General features: G+C 47.6%; 3 protein-coding genes across 3 annotated transcripts; 1 reads left to right on the plus strand and 2 right to left on the minus strand.

Moving 5' to 3' along the window:
• Positions 1-7,085: 7,085 nt before the first annotated feature.
• LOC133921761 (GDSL esterase/lipase LTL1-like) lies at positions 7,086-9,263 on the minus strand. The gene is made up of 5 exons (XM_062366768.1): positions 8,888-9,263; positions 8,662-8,789; positions 8,332-8,574; positions 7,657-7,909; positions 7,086-7,557 (listed from the first exon to the last, which is right to left on the minus strand). The coding sequence occupies exons 1-5, from the start codon at positions 9,114-9,116 to the stop codon at positions 7,322-7,324; spliced, it is 1,089 nt and encodes a 362-aa protein (XP_062222752.1). The 5' UTR covers positions 9,117-9,263; the 3' UTR covers positions 7,086-7,321.
• A 10,821-nt stretch (positions 9,264-20,084) lies between these two features.
• On the plus strand, positions 20,085-21,327 carry LOC133922974 (glutathione S-transferase T3-like). The gene is made up of 2 exons (XM_062368470.1): positions 20,085-20,513; positions 20,707-21,327. The coding sequence occupies exons 1-2, from the start codon at positions 20,085-20,087 to the stop codon at positions 21,325-21,327; spliced, it is 1,050 nt and encodes a 349-aa protein (XP_062224454.1).
• A 496-nt stretch (positions 21,328-21,823) lies between these two features.
• On the minus strand, positions 21,824-22,723 carry LOC133922975 (uncharacterized). The gene has a single exon (XM_062368471.1). It carries the CDS (start codon positions 22,721-22,723, stop codon positions 21,824-21,826), a length of 900 nt encoding a protein of 299 aa, XP_062224455.1.
• Positions 22,724-23,007: the final 284 nt, after the last annotated feature.

Consider the following 23,007-nt stretch of genomic DNA (forward strand, 5'->3'; position numbering starts at 1 on the left):
GTAAACAACAAGCCCCGACTAACTCCGACGAGCTCCAACTAAACCCGACTAGCCTTCCGAGAAGAATTCTGACTAGATCCGACAAATCCCGATAAGGTATCGACAATCCCGACAAGCTAAGACAAGATATCTAATATAATAGATCGCGGTGTATGTACCTAACGATAGCGTGAAATGCAGAGACCCCCGTGATGGCGATGCAATAGACGATGATAAAGATGAAGTAGATGAAGCGATGTTGCAGAGGAAGCAGATCCGGAGCAGTCGCGTCGAACGCTTCTCAAAAATCTTATTTGTCCTCTTCCGATACAGATCCCAAGAGTTACGGATTTTGGAGATCTGCTCTCCCATTCATCGGTGCACACCGGCGCTACGAGATGGAGTAGACTATGTATGCTGACGCAACATAGAGAGAGGCAAAAACCCTAACGTGTTGTATCCTTTGAGGGGAATAGGAAGATGTTCTCTCATGAATAATTACATGTTTTTTATAGAATAAGTTAAAAAATCACTAGAAAAATACTCTCCACTACGATTCAACCAGAATCTTTCGATTTTTTTTTTCAATTGATTTTCAACTTATGTCTTATAGGTTTTAAAGTAGTCTTAAGCCACATCTTTAGATTTCAACGAAAACACATAACAAAATCTAGATGCATTATCAATTAAAGTCGTTAAATATTTTTTTCCACCCTTCATCAACACACCATTCATTCCGTAGAAATCTAAATGTATGAGTTCTAATTGTGCTAAATTTCTCTCATTGGCTGTCTTGTGAGGCTTACGAGGTTGTTTAGATTGCATATAACTTTAGCACTTAGAACCTTTGACAATGGAAAAATTCAAAATTAAATTAAAGCTAGAAAATCGAGATATACAACTAAAATTTATGTGATATGACCGTGAGTGTCAAACACTAATCTCATCTCCATTAACATTGCCACATATATGGTTCGCAGATTTATTACAGAATTCAGAAAGGAAAAAGCGAAACAAGCCTCCGCGCTTATAGTCCTTACTAATAAAAGTCTATGTTTCGACACAACTACTTTACTGAACTTAAATACCACATTAACCTGTCTTTACAGAGAAGTTAAACGCTAACTAAATTCTTGTTTATTGAAGGGACATGATGTACATCCCTCGGCTGCACGATCTTTCCCGAAGTAAACTTCATATCTACTGTTCCAACACTATTAACAGAAGCATAAGACACATTTCCCATTAAGACGAAAGATTCCTGAGCAACCTGATAAGAAGATAAAATTGAAATGTCAGCACGCACGTGTACATTAGTCCAAGTATCAATTCACCAACTGATAAGCTGATTTACTAAAAGAATAATATGTAAATTAACATACCCACTATCTCCATCTCCAGTGTTACCAATGGTTAACTTGACAGACTTTGTGTTCTTTCCTTTATTAACGTTTCTCCCCTTTGTGGTGTTGGCAATCTTTAGCCCAATAGCCAACATCACTGCACATAAAATAAGGTTTATCATCTTTATTCATCATCTTCTTCTTGAAGTTGTTGATTTGTTTGGCCTTATTATTTTCTCTTTGGACTTGCGGTTATAGGACTATTACACCATATTTGCGCTAGACTCTCTATCGTCTCCTTTGTTATACACATCTTTCGCCTAAGCTTTCTCCTCAACATTGAGAGACGCGATCAGACTCTCAATAGATATTTCTTATCTCTTATGTTTTAGAGCAGTGGTAAAATTCCTCCACAATGGAGGTAATTTGGCAATGATGCTCCTAGCCACAAACTTTTCGAGTAATACACACTTTAGTGATGCCCCTAGCCACAAACTTATCGGGTAATACACACTTTAGAAGTTCAAGTTTCTTTACAATGCACTAAATCTCATGAGCCTACTCGACTACCGACCGATTATCGCTCATCTTGTAGTCGTGATACTGCTCCCTGACATACAATTCACTGTCTGCATCTGACGCACCAAATTTTGCATGTGTCCCACAACTACTTTGCATCCTTTATGTGCATGTATACCTCACAAAGACGATCGATAAGAGCGCTAAGAAAGCATCCTACAAAGAGCTTGTTGGCTTTCTTGAACTTCTTTTCCTCATCAGAGAAAAGAGTTCCTTTAGGCTTGCTAGATGCAACTCAGTAGCAGTTCATAGCCATAAGCCACATACCGATTTTGACCTTCCATATCTTAAAGTGCACACCGGTAAACTTGTCTGGTCTCGGTGCATCGGCAAAACCATTCATCGTTAAATCAAAGTGCCTACAATAAGGTTTTTAGATTGTTGAAAAATAGCATTTTTAGATTTAATTTAATTCAATTCCTAAATATAACATGAACAGAAATAGATGTAGACAACAAGCTCCGACGAGCCCCAACTAGCTTTCTAAGAAGGATTCCGACTAGATCCGATAATCCTGACAAGCTTTTGACAAGCTCTGATAAGATATCTAATATAATAGATCGCAATGTATGTACCCGACGACAATGTGAGATGCAAAGGCGCCCGTGATGGTGATACAGTAGACGATGACGAAGATGAAGTAGACGAAGCAGATTGCGATGATGTAGAGGAAGCAAATCGTGAGCAGTTGCATCGAGTGCTTCCTAAAAACCTTATTCGCCATCTTCCAGTACGGGATCCCAAGAGCGATGGGTTCCAGAGACATGCTCTCTCATTCGTCAGTACATGCTGGCGCTGTGGGATGAAGTAGACTACATATGGCGACGCAGCAGAGAGAGTCAAAAACCCTAACATGTTGTATCCTTTGTGGTAGCGGCTGATGAATCTAGAGAGAGAATTGTGCGGTTGAGACGCATCATGATCAGATTCTTAACCGATACAATTTCCAAATACATATATGTTTGCCTATGAAGCAAAAGGAATAAAACTACAAGTGTTATAGGCATGCGCCCTCCACCCCCACCCCTATGAGGCTGGCGAGCGAGCATGTGTTCTCATAGTTCTCTCATCCATACATGCTAAGTGGTTCCCTCATCCATACATGCTAAGTGGGTGGAGAAGAGAATCATTTTTAAGTTGATCCCCATCCACCTCCACTAGCAAGGTGGGGCTAAAAGATACACCTCCATCTCTATTTGCTAGGTCTTTGAGGTTTATTTGGAATTTTCTTAAATATATTTGGCTAAGCCAATATATCTATCAGGGATCATGCAGGAGGGAGCTATGAGCACACCACGACCAGTACTGGAAATCACCGATTTCCCTACAGTTTTTTCATTTTCACTAGGAAAGTTTTTCCTATCCTAGGGAATGAGGGAAAGAAGCTTTCCCTGGAATGTGAACCTAACACCATAGGAAAAATAGATTGCTCCTATGCTAATGTGGACAGCTATCACTAGGCATAAATGGATTTGTAGGGAAAGGAACACCAATCAAAAATTCCCTGTAGTGCCAAAAAAATTCCATCCGATGCCAACACTAAAATCCCTGCTACCATACCAAATTCCTACTGCGCCTAAGTCCTTCACCCGCTGCTCTCTCAGCACGCCCAAGTCCTTTAGCCACCACTGCCCAAATCCACTCGCTACCCCCAATCCTCAGCACCTCGCGTCGACGTCCCGTGCCTCGCGCCGAAGTCATTCAGTCCAGGAGGGAGGCGCCCCGCGCCGATGTCCAAGAGGGAGGAGCCATCCTATTTTGCATAGCTGCCACCCCCACATCCTCTCCCAGGGTGTCTGGGAGGGAGGCGCTCTGCGTCACCATCCGGGAGGGAGGCGGCCACCGTTGTCCAAGAAGAGCCACCCTATTTTGCACAGCAGCCTTCAAAGCATGCCGCCTGTCTTCCGTCATCCTGTCGGCCTCGCTAGCACCTAGGCCCCAGCGTGGCCTGGTGGTGGTACGGGTGGAGGCAACCCTGTGACTAGCGGCAGGATAAACCAGGCCATCCGGAAAGAGGATGACAAGGTGATTGACATCGTCGTCACCGGTGAGCTCACCAAGCCACTCATCTCCTGCTACCTGTACGGCCTCTTACACGCTTAAAATTTGTCCATGTGTGTATGGTTTATTTATTTTGTGACAGCAAATTCGTACTATTTCAATTTATGCAATGATAATGGATTCAATTGTATTCCTCTTTAGTATTGTGTGTTATTTTGTTGTGTCTTTAATTTTAATTTAAGTCTACTCACTGCTGTCAATCAAATTGAAATAGTACGGCATATGTTCATATGATAGAAAGACACGAAACACCCCCCCCCCCCTAGAATGGACTTGCTGATTCATCTGGAGTTGATGAGGAAACATGAGAGGTTTACCTGTGTGGTAGTGCATGACTTCCACCTAGAATCCCCAATGAGAGAGATCTTCCATTGCTCACACTCGAAGGGAAAACATGAGTTTGTAAAGTTGACATGTCTATTTTCATGCTCATTCAGTCATTAGGTTAATTAAATAGTTATTTTCAATTTCAAGGCAATGCCTTGAAGTCCCTACTCTAGGAAGGGGAAGGACACCTTCAAGTGTATTGACATGTCTATCGAAGATCAATCATCCTAGGTTGGTTGAGTTTAAAGGCAAGACTATGCCGGCATCGACATGGAACCATTACCTTGCATCAAATGACACAACTAGGAAATCCAAAGATGATGTTGTGGAAGAATTATGGGTAATAATTCTCTCCTTTGTGCCATTCTTTGTAAAAAATCACTTCTGTTATGATAGCTGTAGATTTACTTTAATTTCAGTTCTGTAGTGATAATTCTCTCCTTTGATAATCATCCTTTGTGACATTCTTATGTTATGATAATTCTGACTTCAGAATAAGATATGTTCTAATTTTCTTTCAGAAGATAAACCTCACAAAGGAGGATCCAACTCTATTGCAACAATATACCAAAAGGTAGTGAGTGTTTATTTACTACAAATCTGTTACACATTTCAAATTTATGCATGGATTTAATTTGAGTTTCTTTTGAATGAAGTCTAAGAAAGAAGGGAGAGAGGTATCTCAGGTCGAGGCATGGGTCTGTACACACAGGGGATAAAATCCTGAAGATCCTAATTCTCTAAACACAGAAGAAGCCACTGCATGTTTGGTGTGTTTTTTGTAACTCATGTCACATATTTTGTGTGTGTAATATTGTTGCATAAACCGGAACTCTTCACACATTTCTTGCTTGCTGGACGCATGAGAGGAACAAAGCTCAGGCCATGGAGTTACATGGCCATATTTTGATTGGATGCACTCTTTGGTGGATGTTAGAGCTCTTTATGGATGTTCTTGTGGTCAACCACATGGCAAATGGGCCTTACTAAATGGGATAATTGATGATGGAGGGGCCCTTGCTGGTTGAAGAGTGATTGTACATCTTTGTCGGCTGCCAAGCACAAATGTCAAGAGGAAGAGGAACGTGCAAGGGAAAAGGAAGCTAGTGATAGTCGTTTGGCAAAGGAATATGCCAATAGCATGTTAGAGTGGGATAGAGCCACAAAATGTTTGAAAGTTTTTGAAGGTGGGATCAACATAATGCTTCTTTTTTTATTTTTCCTAGTGTTAGTTCAGTTATTTGCTACATCATAATCTTCAATTTGCATGATGTGGCTGCACATATTGGAATGACTCCATCTTTAGTTCCACTTCCCCTGCCTCCCCCACCTCCACCTTTGGCATATGTTGTTTCAACATCACCAGATCCATCTCTAGGAGATGTAACCCCCCCCCCCCCCCCCACCTCTCTAGGAGTTGTTGACTTGAGTTCTAGAAATTGGTTGCAAAATTAGACTGATAGTGGCACTTAAAAAAATAGATTTGTTATACCATGCTTGTGGAAAATGAGCCACAACTGTTGTGAAAACAAAATTTTTAATATGCCTTGTCCCATGACCATCTGGGGCTACAAAGTTAACAAAATGATGTGGATATATGTTCTAAATTTAGTGGAGCAATATTTATGCAGAGGGGTCGATCTCCTTTCTCTAGTCCCCAAATATTAAAACTTAAAAGGCACCTAATATTACCAGCTGGTGATTTTGTTAGATACAAGTTGTAGCAGTAGCAAGTACCAGTTTCTGCACACATACAGAGCTTTAGTTATTTTGCTGAGTGGAGATCACCATGAGAAAGTTGAGTATATGTTTAAGCGTCCTACTAAGGCCCATGCCCAGGTTTGCTAATTCTGTAGTGTTGATTAGCAGTAAAAAAAAATGTTTGACCAAGACGTGGTATGCTATTGCAAAAATCTTATGACTGACACTATACTTTCAAGAGAGGGAGAGGATATCACTAATTTAGTTTGCCTTTTGGTAATATGCAATGAGAGCGTGCTACTTCGATTGAGTGTACTTTGAATTATGAGATTTGGTACTTATCTAACCTATAACATATTGTACATGCTTCGTGTAGAGAGTTCGGAGGAGACACTCAACAGGATTGCTCATTGAGTATATGGTGGCCCTATGAATGCAACCGCTACTGGCAATGGCAATTACTCCCCTCCTGTAGGTGATGACTTTTCGATGTTTTGAATTCACTCATGTTCTTTCGATGCTAATGTCGGTTGCCTACCTGCTCTTTTGGACCCACCGTGATTGTAATGTTTTTGTGACAACGTATTTTATCGACCTATTATATGAGTGGTGAATTTGTTGACCACTGTGATAGTATCATGTATGCTATGTTTGGTGACCTTTTGTTTGTGAATGCTTTGTGCAATTAGTATTATTTTGGTTTGGATCTAATTTTGAATATAAATGTGCAAAAATAGAGCAAAAACATCCCTACTGTTTTATGCAGATTCGTGGGGAAAAGTTTTTGTCATGAGGGTGAAAAAAAACATATTTAAATATTCTCTAGGGTGGAAACCATAGGAAAAGTAAGGCTCAGTTTCTCTAGAAAAGCTAAATCATAGGGAAACATGTTTTCCATATAAGCAGCTTTGCCATGTCACATAGTGTCTCTACGGTTTTTGTTTCGTAGGAAAAGAATCTTTCCCTTCAAATTCTAAAAAAAAATCGTAGGGAATTAAATCTTTCCCATCGAATATTTCTCTATAGATTGTTTCCTATAAAAATCCGAAGACACAACATTTCCCTATTGTTTCTAGGCCTTTCCTTAGTGGACCCTAAATCATAATTTCACTTAATCCATCAAACTAATTAATGCCGTTTAATTTAAATATAATGCTGTTGAACACACAACAGAACGCAACACAACCACAAGACATCATCCTCGGAGCATGACACCAAACTTGACAAATTGAGCTGCCGTACAGACAGAGTGTACTGGGCACGTGACGTGTACACGTATAACTCCTGGTCGGGTGATCAGCCCTAGAGCCCCTCGGCTTACAAAAAAAGCCCTAGAGCCCCTCCTGGTCCATGGCGAGGATAGTGCTGAGGTTCATTGGGTGCATGTAGTCGGTGTCGCCGTGCATGAACTGGCCGACGATGATGCGGTTGGCCCTCTCCGTGGGGTGGAACGCGTCCCAGAACGCGAACACGTCCCGGTTGTCGCACACGTTCGACGCCGCCGTGCACAGCCCCAGCCCGTTGTACGGCCCCTGCCCGCAGCACGCCACCTGCACGTTCGTGAACCCTGCGAAGAGGGGGAAAAGCGCGGATCAAGTTCAGTTATGCTTCTGCGCGACTGAAACGGGTCGCCGCGCAGCCATGCGTGCAAAATCTTGGGATTTACCGTAGTTCTGCGGGTTGGAGAGGTAGTCGAAGTTCATGCGGTAGGTGTTGGCGGTGACGAAGACGTCGGCGCCGATGGCGCGGTTGAGGCCGCGCACCATGTCCACCAGCTGCGGGTTGAAGAGGTTCACGGCGCGCGTCAGCTCGGCCGCGCACTCGCCGTTCTGGCTGTGGAGCGCCAGCTCGGCGGGGACGCACCCGAGCGGCCCCGTCCCCGTCACGATCACGCGCCGCGCGCCCAGCTCGTACAGCCTCTGCAATGCGTGCGGCGTTGGACCAACACAAGCCAAGATGTGGTGAATCAGGTGGCTGGTCGGTGCGTAGGTACCAGTTGCAGCGAGCCAGGAGTGAATTCTACAACTAGCACGCGTATACAGCTGTGAATAAGGGCGGCGACTAGGTTTAATTATGTACATTGCATGTCTTTGTGAATTGTGATGACCAGCCGGTTTGTAAAATTGAAGGGATCATAGGAACAAAATGCAAAACCACTTGCATACAAGTGCAGTAGTCTTAGCCTTCCAAACTAACTTTTTCTGAAAAAGTTTTAGCCTTCCAAAATCCTAAATGCTAGTTTGGTAAGCATTCGAGTGAATCACCGATAGAATGGAATGTGTAGCAGTAGGTCGTGAATTGCTAGCTGGTCTACATTTTGGGTAGGAGTAATTTTGCTTACCGCGAGGACTTTCCTGTACTCCGAGACGATGAACCGGACGTAGTCCGGGAGCGCGTACTGGCGCGATCGCACGGACATGGGCACCAGGTAGTAGTTGTTCACGAAGTCGTTGCCCCCCAGCGTGATGAGAACGAGGGCCTGGTTCACGAGCCGCGTCGTCTGCTCCTCGCCGATGAGAGCACGCAGCGTCCGCTGGTACTCTTGGAAGTACTGCAGCTGGTCGCCGATCCGGATGATGTTCACCTGCTCGATCACGAACGATGACAGGGCATCAGAATTTGGAACTAGAGTACGACAGGGCAGTGAAAACCATCGAGTAGCCTCCCTTACGAATTGTATTCCTGTGTCGTTGAGGATTCCGACGCCGGCCGACGCGAAGTTCGCGCCGACGAGCAGCTTCTCCCCTCGTAGCTCGGGGCTCAGGTAGGGCAACACGGGTTCAGCCCCGATGTGCTCGCCTGGAGCAAATGACAGTGCAATATCATCAGCGGTTCAGTTCTGTGCACGCGACACCATTTTTGTGAGGGGCTCCTCGGAAGTTGATCAGAGGCGTTACTGATGATGTCGGGGATGTTGAACCCGTTGGAGAACCGGCCCGTCGCGCGGTGCGTCGGGAAGTCGATGCCGTAGGGCGGGGCGTCGGCGCGTGCCGTGGTCAGCAGGTAGTTGTTGTTGCCATTGTCGACGAGGGAGTCGCCGAAGACGAAGAAGGCCCGCGCCGCGGACGCCGCCGGGGCAGCCGCGAGGCAGAGGAGCGAGACGAGAGGCGCGAGAGCAGCATCCATCGTGTATTCGTGTAAGTCTGTCAGATGCCAAGCTAGAGAGAGATGCCAATTGGCTGTGCGTGCGCAGGAAGGCTAGAGGTGGTTTATAGAGGCCGGCCTTGATCGCCATCTTGCATTGCACCGAGCTGAAGGCCATTGGCCACCCTCGAAAATGCACACATGGCGAGGTGGTTGTACGATAGCTGCTACCTTTACCCCCCACCACCCGGCTTGCCTTGGATCATGTGCCCAGCTGCACCACAGGTCAGAGGCCTTTTCGTTCATGACCAATAGAATGGATTGCACGGCCACAGTGGGTTTAAGAATTCAGATACTTTTAATGTTTCAGTATCGGTATTAACATTTGCACGACAGGAAATCTATTTTTGTTCTCAGCTGCCTTATTTGGCGTTTGGGGAGACAGGGTTCAATTATCGTGAGCGGATGTCCGAGTACTAAGTAAGGAGGCGTATTGCCTATCGGGATTTCAAGGGATACGGTGAAAGACAGGGATATTTCTAAACCTTGATCTATCGCGTGACTAGATCAAGACTCCCTCGACTAGCATAAGGCTTGTGTAACCAATCTCCTTACGATATATTATGATCCCGCGATCAGTTCTTACTGATCACGGGATGTTCATATCTAACATGTCTAATCGTATTTATTGATTTTTACTTAAGTGTTTTTCTTCCCGAGACATCTCCTTCAACAAATAAATTCATTGCCGGTGTAGATAGGTAGTGCCCCGTCACGTAGCATTAAATGCTACGAAGTGGGATTTTGCAAGCCGACTTGACGTTATGCGACAGATGGGACAGGGTCTGTAGAACAACCAGGCAAGTGGATGAGTTCATAGGTGGGCTCACGGAAGGCTGAGACGGAACAGCTTGGCAGATAAGCTTACGGCTCATGGCGAGGAGATAGGTAGGGCTACCGAGATAAAGTAAAAGTGAAGGCATCCAAGAGGATGGGATGGGCCCCGCGGTACCACTGGCACAAGGTGCAGCACGCATGCTCTGTGTGGTGATGGCCTGGGAAAAGAATATCCTAGGTATAGGTCTACTGAAAGGGGCCTACTTATAAGTTCTTCTTCTCTTGTATATAAAAGGGGAGGAACGTGTCTAGATTTGGAGGAGGAACTCATCTGTAACTAGTTCACAAACACTCATAACAAAATACATAAGACGTAGGGTTGTTATCCTTCGCGAGGCCTGAACCTAGATAAGCCCTGGTGTTCTTGAGTTCATCACACCGTAAATGTCGTTCACACGTCTATTGACCGGTACACCCCAGAATCATTATTTGAGATTCACCCACAGCAGTTGGTGTGCCAAGTAGGGGACGTGTTTATGTGTTTCAGTAAGTGTTGGAGATTAGATTGGACTACTCATGACTGGATCCACGGCAACCGTTGAGTCCCGTTTCGAGGAACCCGGTCATCGTGAGGTATTCGTCATGAGATACGACCCAGATGAGCCCAGTGTGCTTCAGGTATCGGACACCGGAGGGGAACCAGACTGGCACCAGGCAAGATCCCCAAAATAGGTAAGAGGGCACCCTGAAACTAATCGAGTGTGTTGCCTTTTGGGCAAGGTTATCTCGAGGACGGGAAAAAGGGTCTTCCGCTCTTAAGTTTCTAATAGATAGAACGATCACTTCCGGTAAATACCAGGAACGGGGGTAGCCTTCCAGGATCTCAATAGGTGACCCTTTTCTCCTCTTGTCCTGATCACTCCTTGACTAGACGAGGAGTCGTTGCCCTATTTTATAGCTACCCCCATAGGTCACGGGAGCGGTACTGGTCGTCGAGCGGTGAGGGTTTCTATGATCAGAGATGAGCAGGCACAAGACCACACATGTTGATAGGTCGTTCACGTTGAATGGACTGGGGACGGAAGCGATCTCAACCCCACAAGCTAGTGATACCTTCAGGTGCACATTTTCATTAAATTTTCAAATCACCAAACAATGTTACAGAGTATGAGGACCTCTTATCTGTTATACGAGCAACATCCGCACGAGGGGAAAATGCCTACTACCGATGAGGGACTCGCTACTGGCCGTAAAACCAGTGTGAAGTGTTTCCTATGCTCAGACCAGACGATAACAATATACCTCTCCGAATCGAGAAAGATAGAGCGACGCCTCATCGGTTTTGAAATCAAGCACGACTCTCGCAAGGATAACTTCCTAGCTGATGAGCTGGCCCGTCTAGCCTCTTCTTGCGCACATGTCTCGATTGGAGTCTTTGAAAAAAGATTCACACGATCACCCACCGCGGTCTCAGGCCAACGTGGAAGGGATGCTCCACTTGAAAATGGAGCACCAGAGGCAACACCTTTGGAGGCAATGCCTCCTTCGGTGTTGTTGACCTCAGGTGGCCATCATGTGGTCTCCCTGCTCGATTCAGATACGGTCTGGATGGATCAGATCTTGGACTATCTTCATAATCAAGCAGCCCCTGACGATGATGTATTAGCAGAAAGGGTCACGTGGCAGGACCACAAATACTCCTGGGTACAAGGACGCCTGTACCGTCAAATAAGTAATGATATTTTACTGAAATACATCATTCAAGAAGGGGGGGAGAACAATGTTCCCTGATATCCTCAGGGGCATATGTGGTAGCGGCACTTCGTACTGCACTCTGCTCGAGAAAATGCTCCGGTAAGGATTCTATTGGCCCACGGCCCTCCAGGATGCTTATGAGCTGGTGAGACAATACAGGTCATATTAGAACCATGGCCGACATACCAAACAACCGACCCAAACACAGCAAACCATACCACTCTCTTGTCCTTTTACTATCTGGGGGCTCGGCATCGTGGGACCATGCCCTAAAAGCCACAAGCGGTTTTGAATTCCTGTTCGTGGCAATCGGCAAATTCACTAGGAGGATCAAGGCCAAGTCTGTCAGGAAATTCGCCGCCACAGCAGCGATTAAGTTCACATGAGTGGTGGTAGTGCGATTTGACCATCCAAACCGTATAATTACAAACAAACGAGACTCAATTCACCAATCGGAGAACACATGTCGGTCGCCTCAAATGACCAACTACTCGCATGACGACCAGGAACCACGGCGAGAGGACAATACAAACCCGAGCGAAGAGTCCCACAAACGTGCTCAAAATATGGGCAGCCCGATACCAACATGACCTCAGATGCTACCGTGACCACAGGGTGCGGGAGCGGATACTGGTGGTAGACGACCTCGACCTTAGATGAGTCCAGGAATAGGGCAAGTCATAACAGGCTCTTCTTGACCTGACATGGTTGACTTAGCCATAGAGGCCCACCACCAATTACATAAAATCACGGAACACGAGTTTTATGTGTAAGGCTGCTCGAAGATGAGCCTGTTTTTTCTATTTTGCAGAGTCTTCCAGACGAGCGTGGAACATAGATTGCAAGTTTTTTCAAATTCAAAAACTAGACTCTGTTTTGTAGGATAACCCGGGTATGAACGGTCTCACCAAATTTTAAGTTTTTCCGATTCATAGGCTTGACCGCTTGGTCGACAGTTTTTCGACCAACCAAACGATCAGGGGCTAGAGCTTTTAGGATTTGTACTTTATTTTTATGCAGCGTACATATTTTATTCTACCCGATCGATCATATTGATTGAGTGAGAGTCAAAATTAATGTTCGTGCAGTGCCAAAGGTATGGACGTCCGAGGGATGACGACCACGAGATCACAAGTCCTAGATTGGGTCGAGCGTTGGTTGCCTCTGAAGGGCTTGTCATGCTAAGGGCCATCATAAGCATTTTTAACCTTGCTAGTAAGCACTCTGAACCTACTCGCCACTCAAATATAGGAGAAATTTACATAAAGAATGGTCCTTTAATTACAAAGCGACCACCCGGGTAGCTCCTAGGGGCTATTTATAAATAGTCTATTCAGTATACACTGGACCAAAAACATAGGGCAGTGGTTCGAACCGAACAGACAAAAGAAGGGAGCAGACTGCAGATAGATACAAATCGGCAAGGTTGTGGAGATCCTCTGTGGTCTTCATAGATCAGCCAAAACCCTCAAAGACTGTCAGGATAAGGTCAATATCCAGAAAGTGCTCGTGGACGCAGGCTAGGGCAAGACAGACATCGATGGTTCTAACATCCAGCAAGTGGTCACCCACCGTCATGCGTAGCCTGTCCTCAAGGCCACTTGCCTCCTCAGAGGCCGCCAAAAACCAGTTGATGTGACCGGTCACGGTGTCTCTAGGAGTGGGGCGAACCTGAACGTCAGTGGTTCGTAGCAGCGAGTCAAAGGGTGCAAAAGCACGGCTGGGGCGATCATAGAAATATACCTGCCGTTGGTTGCTGTCTCAGGTTATCCACTCTAGGTCTCTCCGTGCCGTGAACAACTCCTCCCAACAAGCTAGTTAAGGAAATAAGCCGCAAGCCATGCTGGAGTTAGCTGATTGAGCCTCACTTGGCCAACCGAGGACTGCACATGACAAAAGAGTGGTAGGACCGGCGCACCTCTAAGATCACTCTACAAGATGTCTTGCTCAACTGCAAACCCAAGCTCACACTCGACCACAACTTCAAGACTATGCTGGTCAACAATGTCATTGGTTGACGTGGTCGGGGGCTCCATGCGGGCAGGTGAGCCAGTCGGTCCTGGCTGCACTCCATCTACAGGTGTGGTCGGGGGCCCAGAGCGAGGAGGAGGCTTGGTCAACTCAGGGATTCTACGACCACAACACAAGTGTAGTCTTATCAGAGAAGTTAAAAGTGTCATTCAGATATATTACAAAACCTAAGTTACAGTCCAGTCTTTACTCCTTGGTGGCCTCCACCCGAAAGACAAACTCCACGTAATCCACCACCCCTCGGAACTCCTCCTGTAGCCTCTCCTCCTCTTCTGATCCGGTGACCGCGACCCCCTCCCGAATGAGGTCGAGGTTGAAGTTAGGATCGCAGTTACGGTAGCACCGGAGAACGTACACTGCCGTGCCCCTCACCACCTACGCCACATCCTTTGCGCCCCTCATCACTGGAATACCCGAGAGCTCGAAAAATTTCTCCAAGAGAACCTTGATAGTGTAGGCCCAAGCCTAGGTTGTGCGCTGATTCTTTGGCTTAGTGGCACCCAACCCAAGGCTCTCCATGGGATCCTTCAGTGTCTTAAAGGCCTCTTGGAGAATATCGTGGTTGGTGCGCTCGTCCTACTTAAACTGGGACTACTCGACGGCAAGCGCGCCTTTTTCCCGCTAGAGCTCACCATACTTTCATTAAAGCAGGAGCCCTGCCTCCTTTTCTTTGGTCAGCTGCCTCTCTAGTTTGGCACATTGGTTGGCCGCCTCTTCCTTGTCCTTGATCAGCTTGCGGACAGAGGATGGGAAGTGGGCAACCATGGAGAGCAGGTTAGATGCTAGAAAGGGCTCCACGACCGGCTCCACAGGCACGGGAGCCATGACCAGTGCTCTCGGTGTCGATGCTGTTGCGGGTGGGAGATCTAAATCACCATGCTGAGGCACCGATGGGGGAGTTACGATCGGGTTCATAGGTGTGGTTGAGGAACTGCATCAACAACAGAATTACAGAATCAGGAAGGAAAAGGAAACTTGAAGTGCCTATGCCTAACCAGAGAACTTACAGTGGTGGTGGAGACCTGAGCATGAATATGTTCCTCGTAAAGCCACTGGACTAGCTTGTCGGGGAGGATAGTCCTGCCAACGAGCCGCTGATGCTCGGTGTCCCAAGAGCATGTTTGGACGTCTCTGTGTTTGACGAGTCCTCCATCGGTCTCTCCCCTATGGACGCTTGGACAGCGGCAGCCTGACCACTCTGAGTATGATCGGGGCGCACCTAGTCGAAGCATGCCTAGTTGGGGTTGTTCTAGTCGGGGTGCACCTGATCGAAAGGAGTATAGTCAGGGCGCACCTAGTCGAAAGGAGTCTAGCCGGGATGATGTTGACCGACCCTCGACTGAGTGGTGCTGCTTGTGGTTGCTACCTTGCTCTGTGTAGTCTGGTCACGTCCGTGGCCAGCTGGGCTGACATCACGAATATAGTGGTGGCTGGCCAAGACGACGCTGGGCGACGGAGATGGCATGCGAGCAACAAGATCAATCTCCCGAGCAACTTCTATAACCTCATCGATTACTGGATGCAATACATCAACCTCGGGAAGATTCTGTGGTGACACAAACCGTGAAACCCTATCCCACAAGAAGATTTGAAGATAGAAATCCTAAGAAAATACCAAGAATACCAGTCTGATTTGAACCCTCTCCGACGGAAGGAGATCGCACAACAGAAGAGCGTCGTGCAGAGGTCCACCTTTCCCTGCGGCCATCACCATTAGTAATTTGACCCGCAAGTCAATGATGTCATTAGGGAGATTTGGATGAGGGGAGTATTAAAATATCGCATGACCAGCAACGAGTGCCACAAGGACGACTGCGACGTTACCTATGGGGCTCTCCCGGGTGGCGTTATCACTCCTGGTGTACTGATAGGCCGAATGTTCCCTCCTTCGCAAGGGGCACAACCGACGCTTAATGAAGTCGTGGACGATCTCTGATCCTGACAGCCCGGCGTTCGCAAGCCGTTTGACTCAAGCGACGAGGGTCAGTAGTTTCGGAGTCAACATAAGGGAGCTCCCCAGTTCTCGTTGAGGTGCGCCGGCACGTTCGGCATGCAGAGGTTGTCAAAGGAATCTTTAGTCAAGAGGTAGAACCATTCCTTCCTCCAGCCCAACCACAATGACTTGAAGCCCATCTCAACATAGGAGCCCGTAACACCATCGTGGAGACAAAAGCCGCAACTTTCGGTAGCCGGCCCGGTCTATAACCTGGTCATGTAGAAGTACCTGAAAAGGTCGAGGCATGGCTCGACCCTAATGAAATTCTCACACAAATGAGCAAAGACGCTCATCATGATGATGGAATTGGGGTTGAGATGAAGGTGACAGATGTCATAGAACGAGATGATAGTGGTGAAGAATTCGGAGAAGGAAGGAACAAGGCCAGCAAGAAAGAATGAGGAGAACATTACGATCTTTCCCTGATGGGTAGCAGGGACGTCCCCCAGGGAGGTACCCAAAAGATAGGCGGTGCGGGAGTAGTCAACTCTCGTACATCTGCTTCAGCTTCACAGCGGTGCACCTAGACTTAGGGAAGTCAGGCTCTTTTCCAATGCACGACGCCATAGGAGTTGTGGTAGGAGCACAGGTGGAGATGAAGACGATGGGCTCTGAGCGTAAGGGTTTGGAGGATGTGGGGGATGACAAAATGGATTTGTGGGCAAGCTTCGGCTTTTCAATTTATAGGGCTGATGCGATATCCCAACCGTCGAGCAGAGCCTAGTCGTCTCATGATTCGAAAGGCTGTGCTTGGGGAACTAAAATTCCCTCAGGTCCGGTGGAAATCAATGTCTCTCTCCCACGATGTTTCTCTCCCTCTCTGGAAATTTAAAACCTCCCCTCATGATGTGGTATTATGGACTCACCACGAAAGTGGACTACGTCGATAGCCACTCCTAGGGTGAACTCGTGTTCACTTGGGGCTCAGGTGGTACGACTAGGTCCACCCACGACCACACGGCAAACCGCTTAGATCACCACATATGCGAGGGAGATTGTGGCTACTGTCAAAGTATTAAGGGGGTGTCCTGGCTAACGGGTCTCACGGGGGCTATGGCGACCGATGAGGGATATTTCTTGAACCCCGGTCCATCGCGTGACCAGGTCAAGGCTCGCTGGACTAGCGCGAGGCTTGCGCGACCAGCCTCCTTGCGATATATTGTGTTCCCACAACCAACCCTTGCTGGTTGCGTGACATCCATATCTAACCTATCTAATCGTATTTATTGATTTCTACTCAAGTGTTTTCCTTCTCAAGGCATCTTCTTCAGTGAACAAAGTCATGACTGATGCAGATGGGGTGCCCTGTCCTGTAGCATTAAATGTTGTGGAGTGGGGTCTTGCGGACCGACTTGGTGCCGCATGACTTATGGGACAGGGTTTGTAGAACAATCAGGTAAGTGGATGAGTTCACAGGCGGGCTCACGGAAGGCTGAGATGGAACGGTTTGACAGATAAGCTTGCGGCTCACAGCGAGAGGACAGGCAAGGCTACCGAGGTAAAGTAAAAGTGGAGGCGTCCAAGAGGATGGGATGAGCCTCACAGTATCACCGGCGCAAGGTGCAGCGCGCACGCTCCGCGTGGTGATGACTTGAAAAAAGAATATCTAGTTAGGTATGGGTTTACTAAAAGGGGTCTACTTGTAAATTCTCATTCTCTTGTATATAAAAGAGTAGAACATGTCTAAATTTGGAGGAGAAACTCATCTATAACTAGTTCATAAATACTCATAACAAAATACATAGTACATAGAGTTGCTATCCTTTGAGATACCTGAATCTGGATAATCTCTTATGTTCTTAAGTTCATCATATCGTAAGCATCGTCCACACGCCCATCAACTGGTAAGCATGGTTCACATACCCATCAACTACTGCATCTCGAAATAATTATCTGAGATTAACCTACGATAGTGGGGTTTAACTCTTAAAACAAAAGCAGCTGCGAAGGGTTCAATTAGTAGTTCGAAGATATGATTTCCATGGATGTTAAAGGCGAGTAGGACATGCACTAGTAAGGACTGATGCAGTTAACTCCAAATTGACGTTTAGGCGTGTAAGACCAACTCCAGCGGCGCCCTTATCCGAGCCGCAAACCACTGTAGCGACAGAAAATTCCCCCGAGGGCGGCCGCATCCGTCTCCAGCGGGTACCGCATCCGGGTGAACAGGGAAGCGGGGCGGCTCTTCGCGTCGGCAAAACTGCGGGGAGATGTGGGCGCCGCATCACTGTGCGCGAGGGGAATCCCGCAGCGGCCGTTGCTCCCGCGGAGAGGAGGAAGTTGAGCTGGCGAGTGGTTGTGGCGACGAGGCGGGGACGGTCGGGGGCCATCGCAAGCGTGCTGCTTCCGGCGACCCGGGCGACGACGCGGCATCGGCAGCTTCCCCACCTTCTGTCTGCTCGGCCGCCGGCGCCCTAGCGACACCGTGGTCGACCCCCAAGCTCTGGTAAGCCTCAAGCACCGAGATCCATGGGTATTCGTCGCGGTTGGGCTGGTGCTGCGGTGGGTTGCCGTGGGCAATGTCGGGGATAGGCGGATGTAGCCGGTGTAGGGATTCTTCGTCCCGAAGTTCCTGCGATTTGCAATGGTTCGTCGGTGGATTTGTCAAATTGTTTGGTTAGGTGAACAGATCTGGGGGGGTGGCACTCGAAAAAATCTGATGTAGCAAGCAATTTCGTTTTGTGCATTGAAACCGAACTGAAGATTTGCCGCAAAATGGTAGGGTGGTAGGATATTGTACCAACTCGGGTTGCAGCATTACGTTGACATGAAATGTGGTCAAATTGATCAGGGTTTGAGATTGAATCGAGTTCATTTGCTGTTTGTAGCGTTTATGGGGTGCTCTGATATGGTTTGGGCATGCCAAATCCCATTTGTTCATGGTGTGTATGTGCCTAGGATTTGTGTACCTGCACTTGTTGGTTCATAGTGGTGTGGTGCTGTATGTTTGAGGTCTGTTGCTCTGAGCCGTGAGGAAATCAAAAAGCAGGTTCACCTAAAATTTGGTGCTGGAATGTAGGACCCTTGAGTGCAAATGAAGTAGAAGCATGTCAGGTAGTGAGGTGACAAATTGATAGCTGCAGGTTGGTGGGTTTCATACATTTGATTGGGTCTATAGGCAGTGCTGGGAGGTGTAAATTTGAAGTAGCTGACCTCTGTTTAAATGGAATGGTGCCAAATTGATAACCTAAACTGCACCTGTTACATGCAAATTCAGTGGAAGTGCATCTCACTTAAATAATTGGAATGTTTTTGTTTTGAGGTACTGGTAGCAAAACCTGGAGCTTACTCATGACTTAAGTAAAGGTTGAGTTCATGTATGCATAATGTGAAATAAGGGGTCATTTGACAGGGGAGGCATGAAACCTTGTGCAAGTCTTTGTTATGAATGGACAATCATGCTGACAATGCTGTGTTCATACATGTTTTTGTGTCCAATGTTGATGCACCTGATGCTTGATACTTGTAGGATCAGTGAAAGTGCAATTCACTGAGACATTGGCATTGAGTGTGATGCAAATGAAATATTAGGTTCTGCTGACTTAAGTGCAATTAATGTGTGGAACTCTTGATGGTAGTGAGAGCTTTACCTAAGGGGGGACAGTACTGAGAGTGGACCATAGACTAGAGGTCTGTTCTGTTTATGTATCCTACCTTCATGACATTTGTAGTTTGTCGCTTTAGTCTTCCCTCTCCTTGGTTGTAGATGGACACCGCCGAGCTAGCCGATCTTGTGACGAAGATGCAAGGCCGTGTGCAGGTGGCGGCTGATGCTTTGCAGAAGGTGGTTAGCGATAACCTGAGCCCGGACAGCACCCCTGGTGCCGTGGACCTGAACATGGCACTTCTGCAGGTCGACACCATTGCGGCGGACCTTCAACAACTTGGGTTCGAAGTAGAAGATGCACTGAACCGTGTTGGGCACGCCGACAATGGGACCGACGACGAGGTGCAAGAAGGTTCTGCATCATTGGACGTTGACGTGGTTCCCGTTGACTGGAGCCCGGATGAGTTACTTTGTTCGGATGATAGCATGCCCTATGAATCCGATCGTTCTGGTAGCATTTAGTCGGGGAGGGTGCAACTTTAGATGTTGGCAATGTATGTGTTCCAATAGTAATGTGTTATGCATGTGTGATTGCCCTAGGCTTAACAATTTGTGTGTGAACTCATGAGCTACGTTATGTGTCCATGTACCAATTTGTGTGTGAACTCATGAGCTACGTTATGTGTCCATGTACCAATTTGTGTGTGAACTCCTTACGGCAGGTTGAACTTTGTTGCTTCCTGTGCTACGTTATGTGTCAATGTACCTTTGGAAATCTGTTGGACCATACTGATTTCATTACAATGCATCTCCATTTGCTATTGTTGTTGTGTTCAGGGAAGCGATGGAGTATGTCGGGTTCCTTCGTGGCGACAGCGAAGACATGTATTGGGCCGATGTTACGCCGCTAACCCAAGACAGCATATTCGGAAGCCAGATCCCAGCGGCGGATGTCCAGAGTGGGGAGCCTACTGGAGATGTCGCTCCTGGGGGTGGCCGTGGAGCCAGTTACAGGATTGAGGAGGACCTTCTACTGGTGGGGGCATGGCTGCAAGTGAGCATGGATCCCGTGGTAGGGAGCAATCAGACGTTCGGTGCTTTCTGGCAGCGGGTGGAGACTTTCTACCACGAGAACAAAAAATTCTCGTCCACCCGCAATCGGAAGTCACTTCAGGGGAGATGGACTTTCATCAATGGTATGGTGCAGAAGTTCTGCGGCCATTATGCTAGGGCGCAGCGCAACAGGAGGAGCGGAACAACCGAGGCGGAGATGGTACGTCGTTATTAGTTCTGTATTTGTTTTCATTCAGCAATGTCTTGCAAATACAGTGTCGATTGTAGCACCATGCAATGCTTCGGTTTGAAACATACTTCGTTGCCTAGGCTTGCACCATTTTTCACATGGCTACTATGCAATACATTTGCATCTCGTAATCTGATGGCTGCTGTTTTTTTGCACATTGTAGGTCGTGGAGGCGTGCACGATGTTTCAAGCCGCTGAGCACAAGGAGTTCACCTTGCTGCCATGTTGGAGGGAGTTGAGGGATCATCCCAAGTGGCAGGTAGAAAGCTCGCGCAAAAGGCAGAAGGTCTCCGCCGCGGGAAGCCCCTCATCGACACCCAATGTAGGCTCATCTGCCGGCTTCAATGGAGCGGAGGATGTGGATGCAACTCCATCCAATGCCGGTGAACGTGGCAAACGGCCACCAGGTCGGACTCGGTCGAAGGAAGCCCGCGGTAATTCATCGTCGAGTTCAGCCTCTGGGCCCATGACGGACTTATTCGATCGGCAGTTGGCAATGAAAGACAAGATTGAAAAGGAAAGAGCTGAGAGGTTTGCAGAGTTGATGGATGTTGAGCGGCAAAGGCTAAGGCTCGAGGAAGAACGAATGAAAATGGAACTTGAAAAGGAGCAGCAGAGGCTAAGGCTCGAGGCGGAGCGTATGCAAATGGAGAAGGAAAAGGAGGAGAGGCACATAATGAGCATGGACCTTTCTCAAATGGACGAGGACCAGCAGGCCTACTACAAGAGCCTCAGGCAGAGCATCATTGCCGCTAGGCGCGTCACCGGAGGCCCATCTTTGTGAACTCCTTATGGCCGAATTTCAGTGTATGGTTACATTATTGTCCTGTTTGAGGTGTCTCATCTGAACCATGGTTACATTGTTCTTCATTGTTCCTTCCGGTTCGGTGTGGAGTTTATGTAGAGGACCTGTCCACTTCGATTTATGTTTGGACTTGTTCCTGGTGTTGCCATAAGGTACAAATGTTGCTTGATTTTCATATGGCTTGATGCCTGTGCTTGTGTAGAGTATGGTGGTGTACACCTGTATGAATTAGCTAGTGTAATGGCAATGCTGTGTTTGATATGATCCTTGCAGTTCCAGCCACTCTTCACTACGAGGAGATACATTGGTGCCAAGTGCCAAAGGGCATGGCAATTGTTATTGCACATAATACGCAGTACCCTCACACTAGCTGCCAAAGGACGGGTGACAAATTACAAAAACATACTACGGAATACCAAAGTACACAGGACCAATTATTTAACGTAATACTGACTACCAAAGGACACGTGACGAATTACTCGACTCCGTGGAACTGCCACAGATGCTCGACAAGATCCTCACGGAGCTGGTGATGCCCCTGCCTGCTAGTTATCATCCCATACCTTTGGGCAAATGCTTCTAGTGTCGCGGATGGGGTGTGTGATGGCTCCACAGGAACACCAGCACCCTCGTACACGTGCTCGACGTCCCCATCAGGTCTCTCATCTTCGATTATCATGTTATGCATGACAATGCAGGCGGTCATGATGTTGTGAAGTGTTTCCTCGTCCCATAGCCTCGTTGCCCCCCTGACTATGGGAAACCGAGATTGTAGGACCCCGAAGGCCCTTTCGACATCCTTCCGTAACGCCGCCTGCTGAACGACGAAGTGCTGCCGCTTCCTCCCAACTGGACAAGGAATTGGCTTCACGAAGGTGGCCCATTCCGGATAGATACCATCTGCCAGGAAGTACCCCATGGTGTAACCGTGACCGTTAACGGAGTAATGTACCTGGGGGCCCACGCCAGCGGCAAGATTGTCGAGGAGATGCGAGCGGTGCAGAACATTGATGTCGTTTAGCGAACCAGGCATGCCGAAGAAAGCATGCCAAATCCACAGGTCCTGTGACACCACTGCCTCTAGGATGATCGTCGGAGAGTTCACATGTCCCGTGTAGGAACCGGCCCACGCTGTGGGACAGTTCTTCCACCTCCAGTGCATACAATCGATGCTTCCGAGCATCCCGGGGAACCCTCTTCGCTCGTTTGTAGCAATCAAGCGCGCGGTGTCCTCCTCGTTCGGAGCGCGGAGGTACTGGTCGCCAAACACCCCGACGACGGCTCGCACAAACCGCCTCATACTCTCAATGATAGTGGCCTCCCCTAGCCGGAGGCACTCATCGAGAGAATCGGCGGGAGCATCGTACGCGAGCATGCGAAACGCCGCTATTACTTTTTGCAACGGCGACAGGCCGAGCTCTCCTGTAGCATTCCTCCGCTGCTGGAACCACGGATCGTGGTCCGTAACTGCCTGAACAATCTTGAGGTACAGGTCACGTTTCATCCTAAACCTGCAGGAGTGCCGAGCATAAGACGTCTCATCATAATACTGCGACAACACACTTCCTTTTAATAACATTACCTGCGACGGAAGATGTAATCTGGGTACACCGGGTGATCGGCGAAGTAGTCATTAAACAACCTATGATGACCCTCCAG

The sequence above is a fragment of the Phragmites australis genome, chromosome 6 (genome assembly GCF_958298935.1).
Source record: "Phragmites australis chromosome 6, lpPhrAust1.1, whole genome shotgun sequence".
Lineage (NCBI taxonomy): Eukaryota > Viridiplantae > Streptophyta > Magnoliopsida > Poales > Poaceae > Phragmites > Phragmites australis.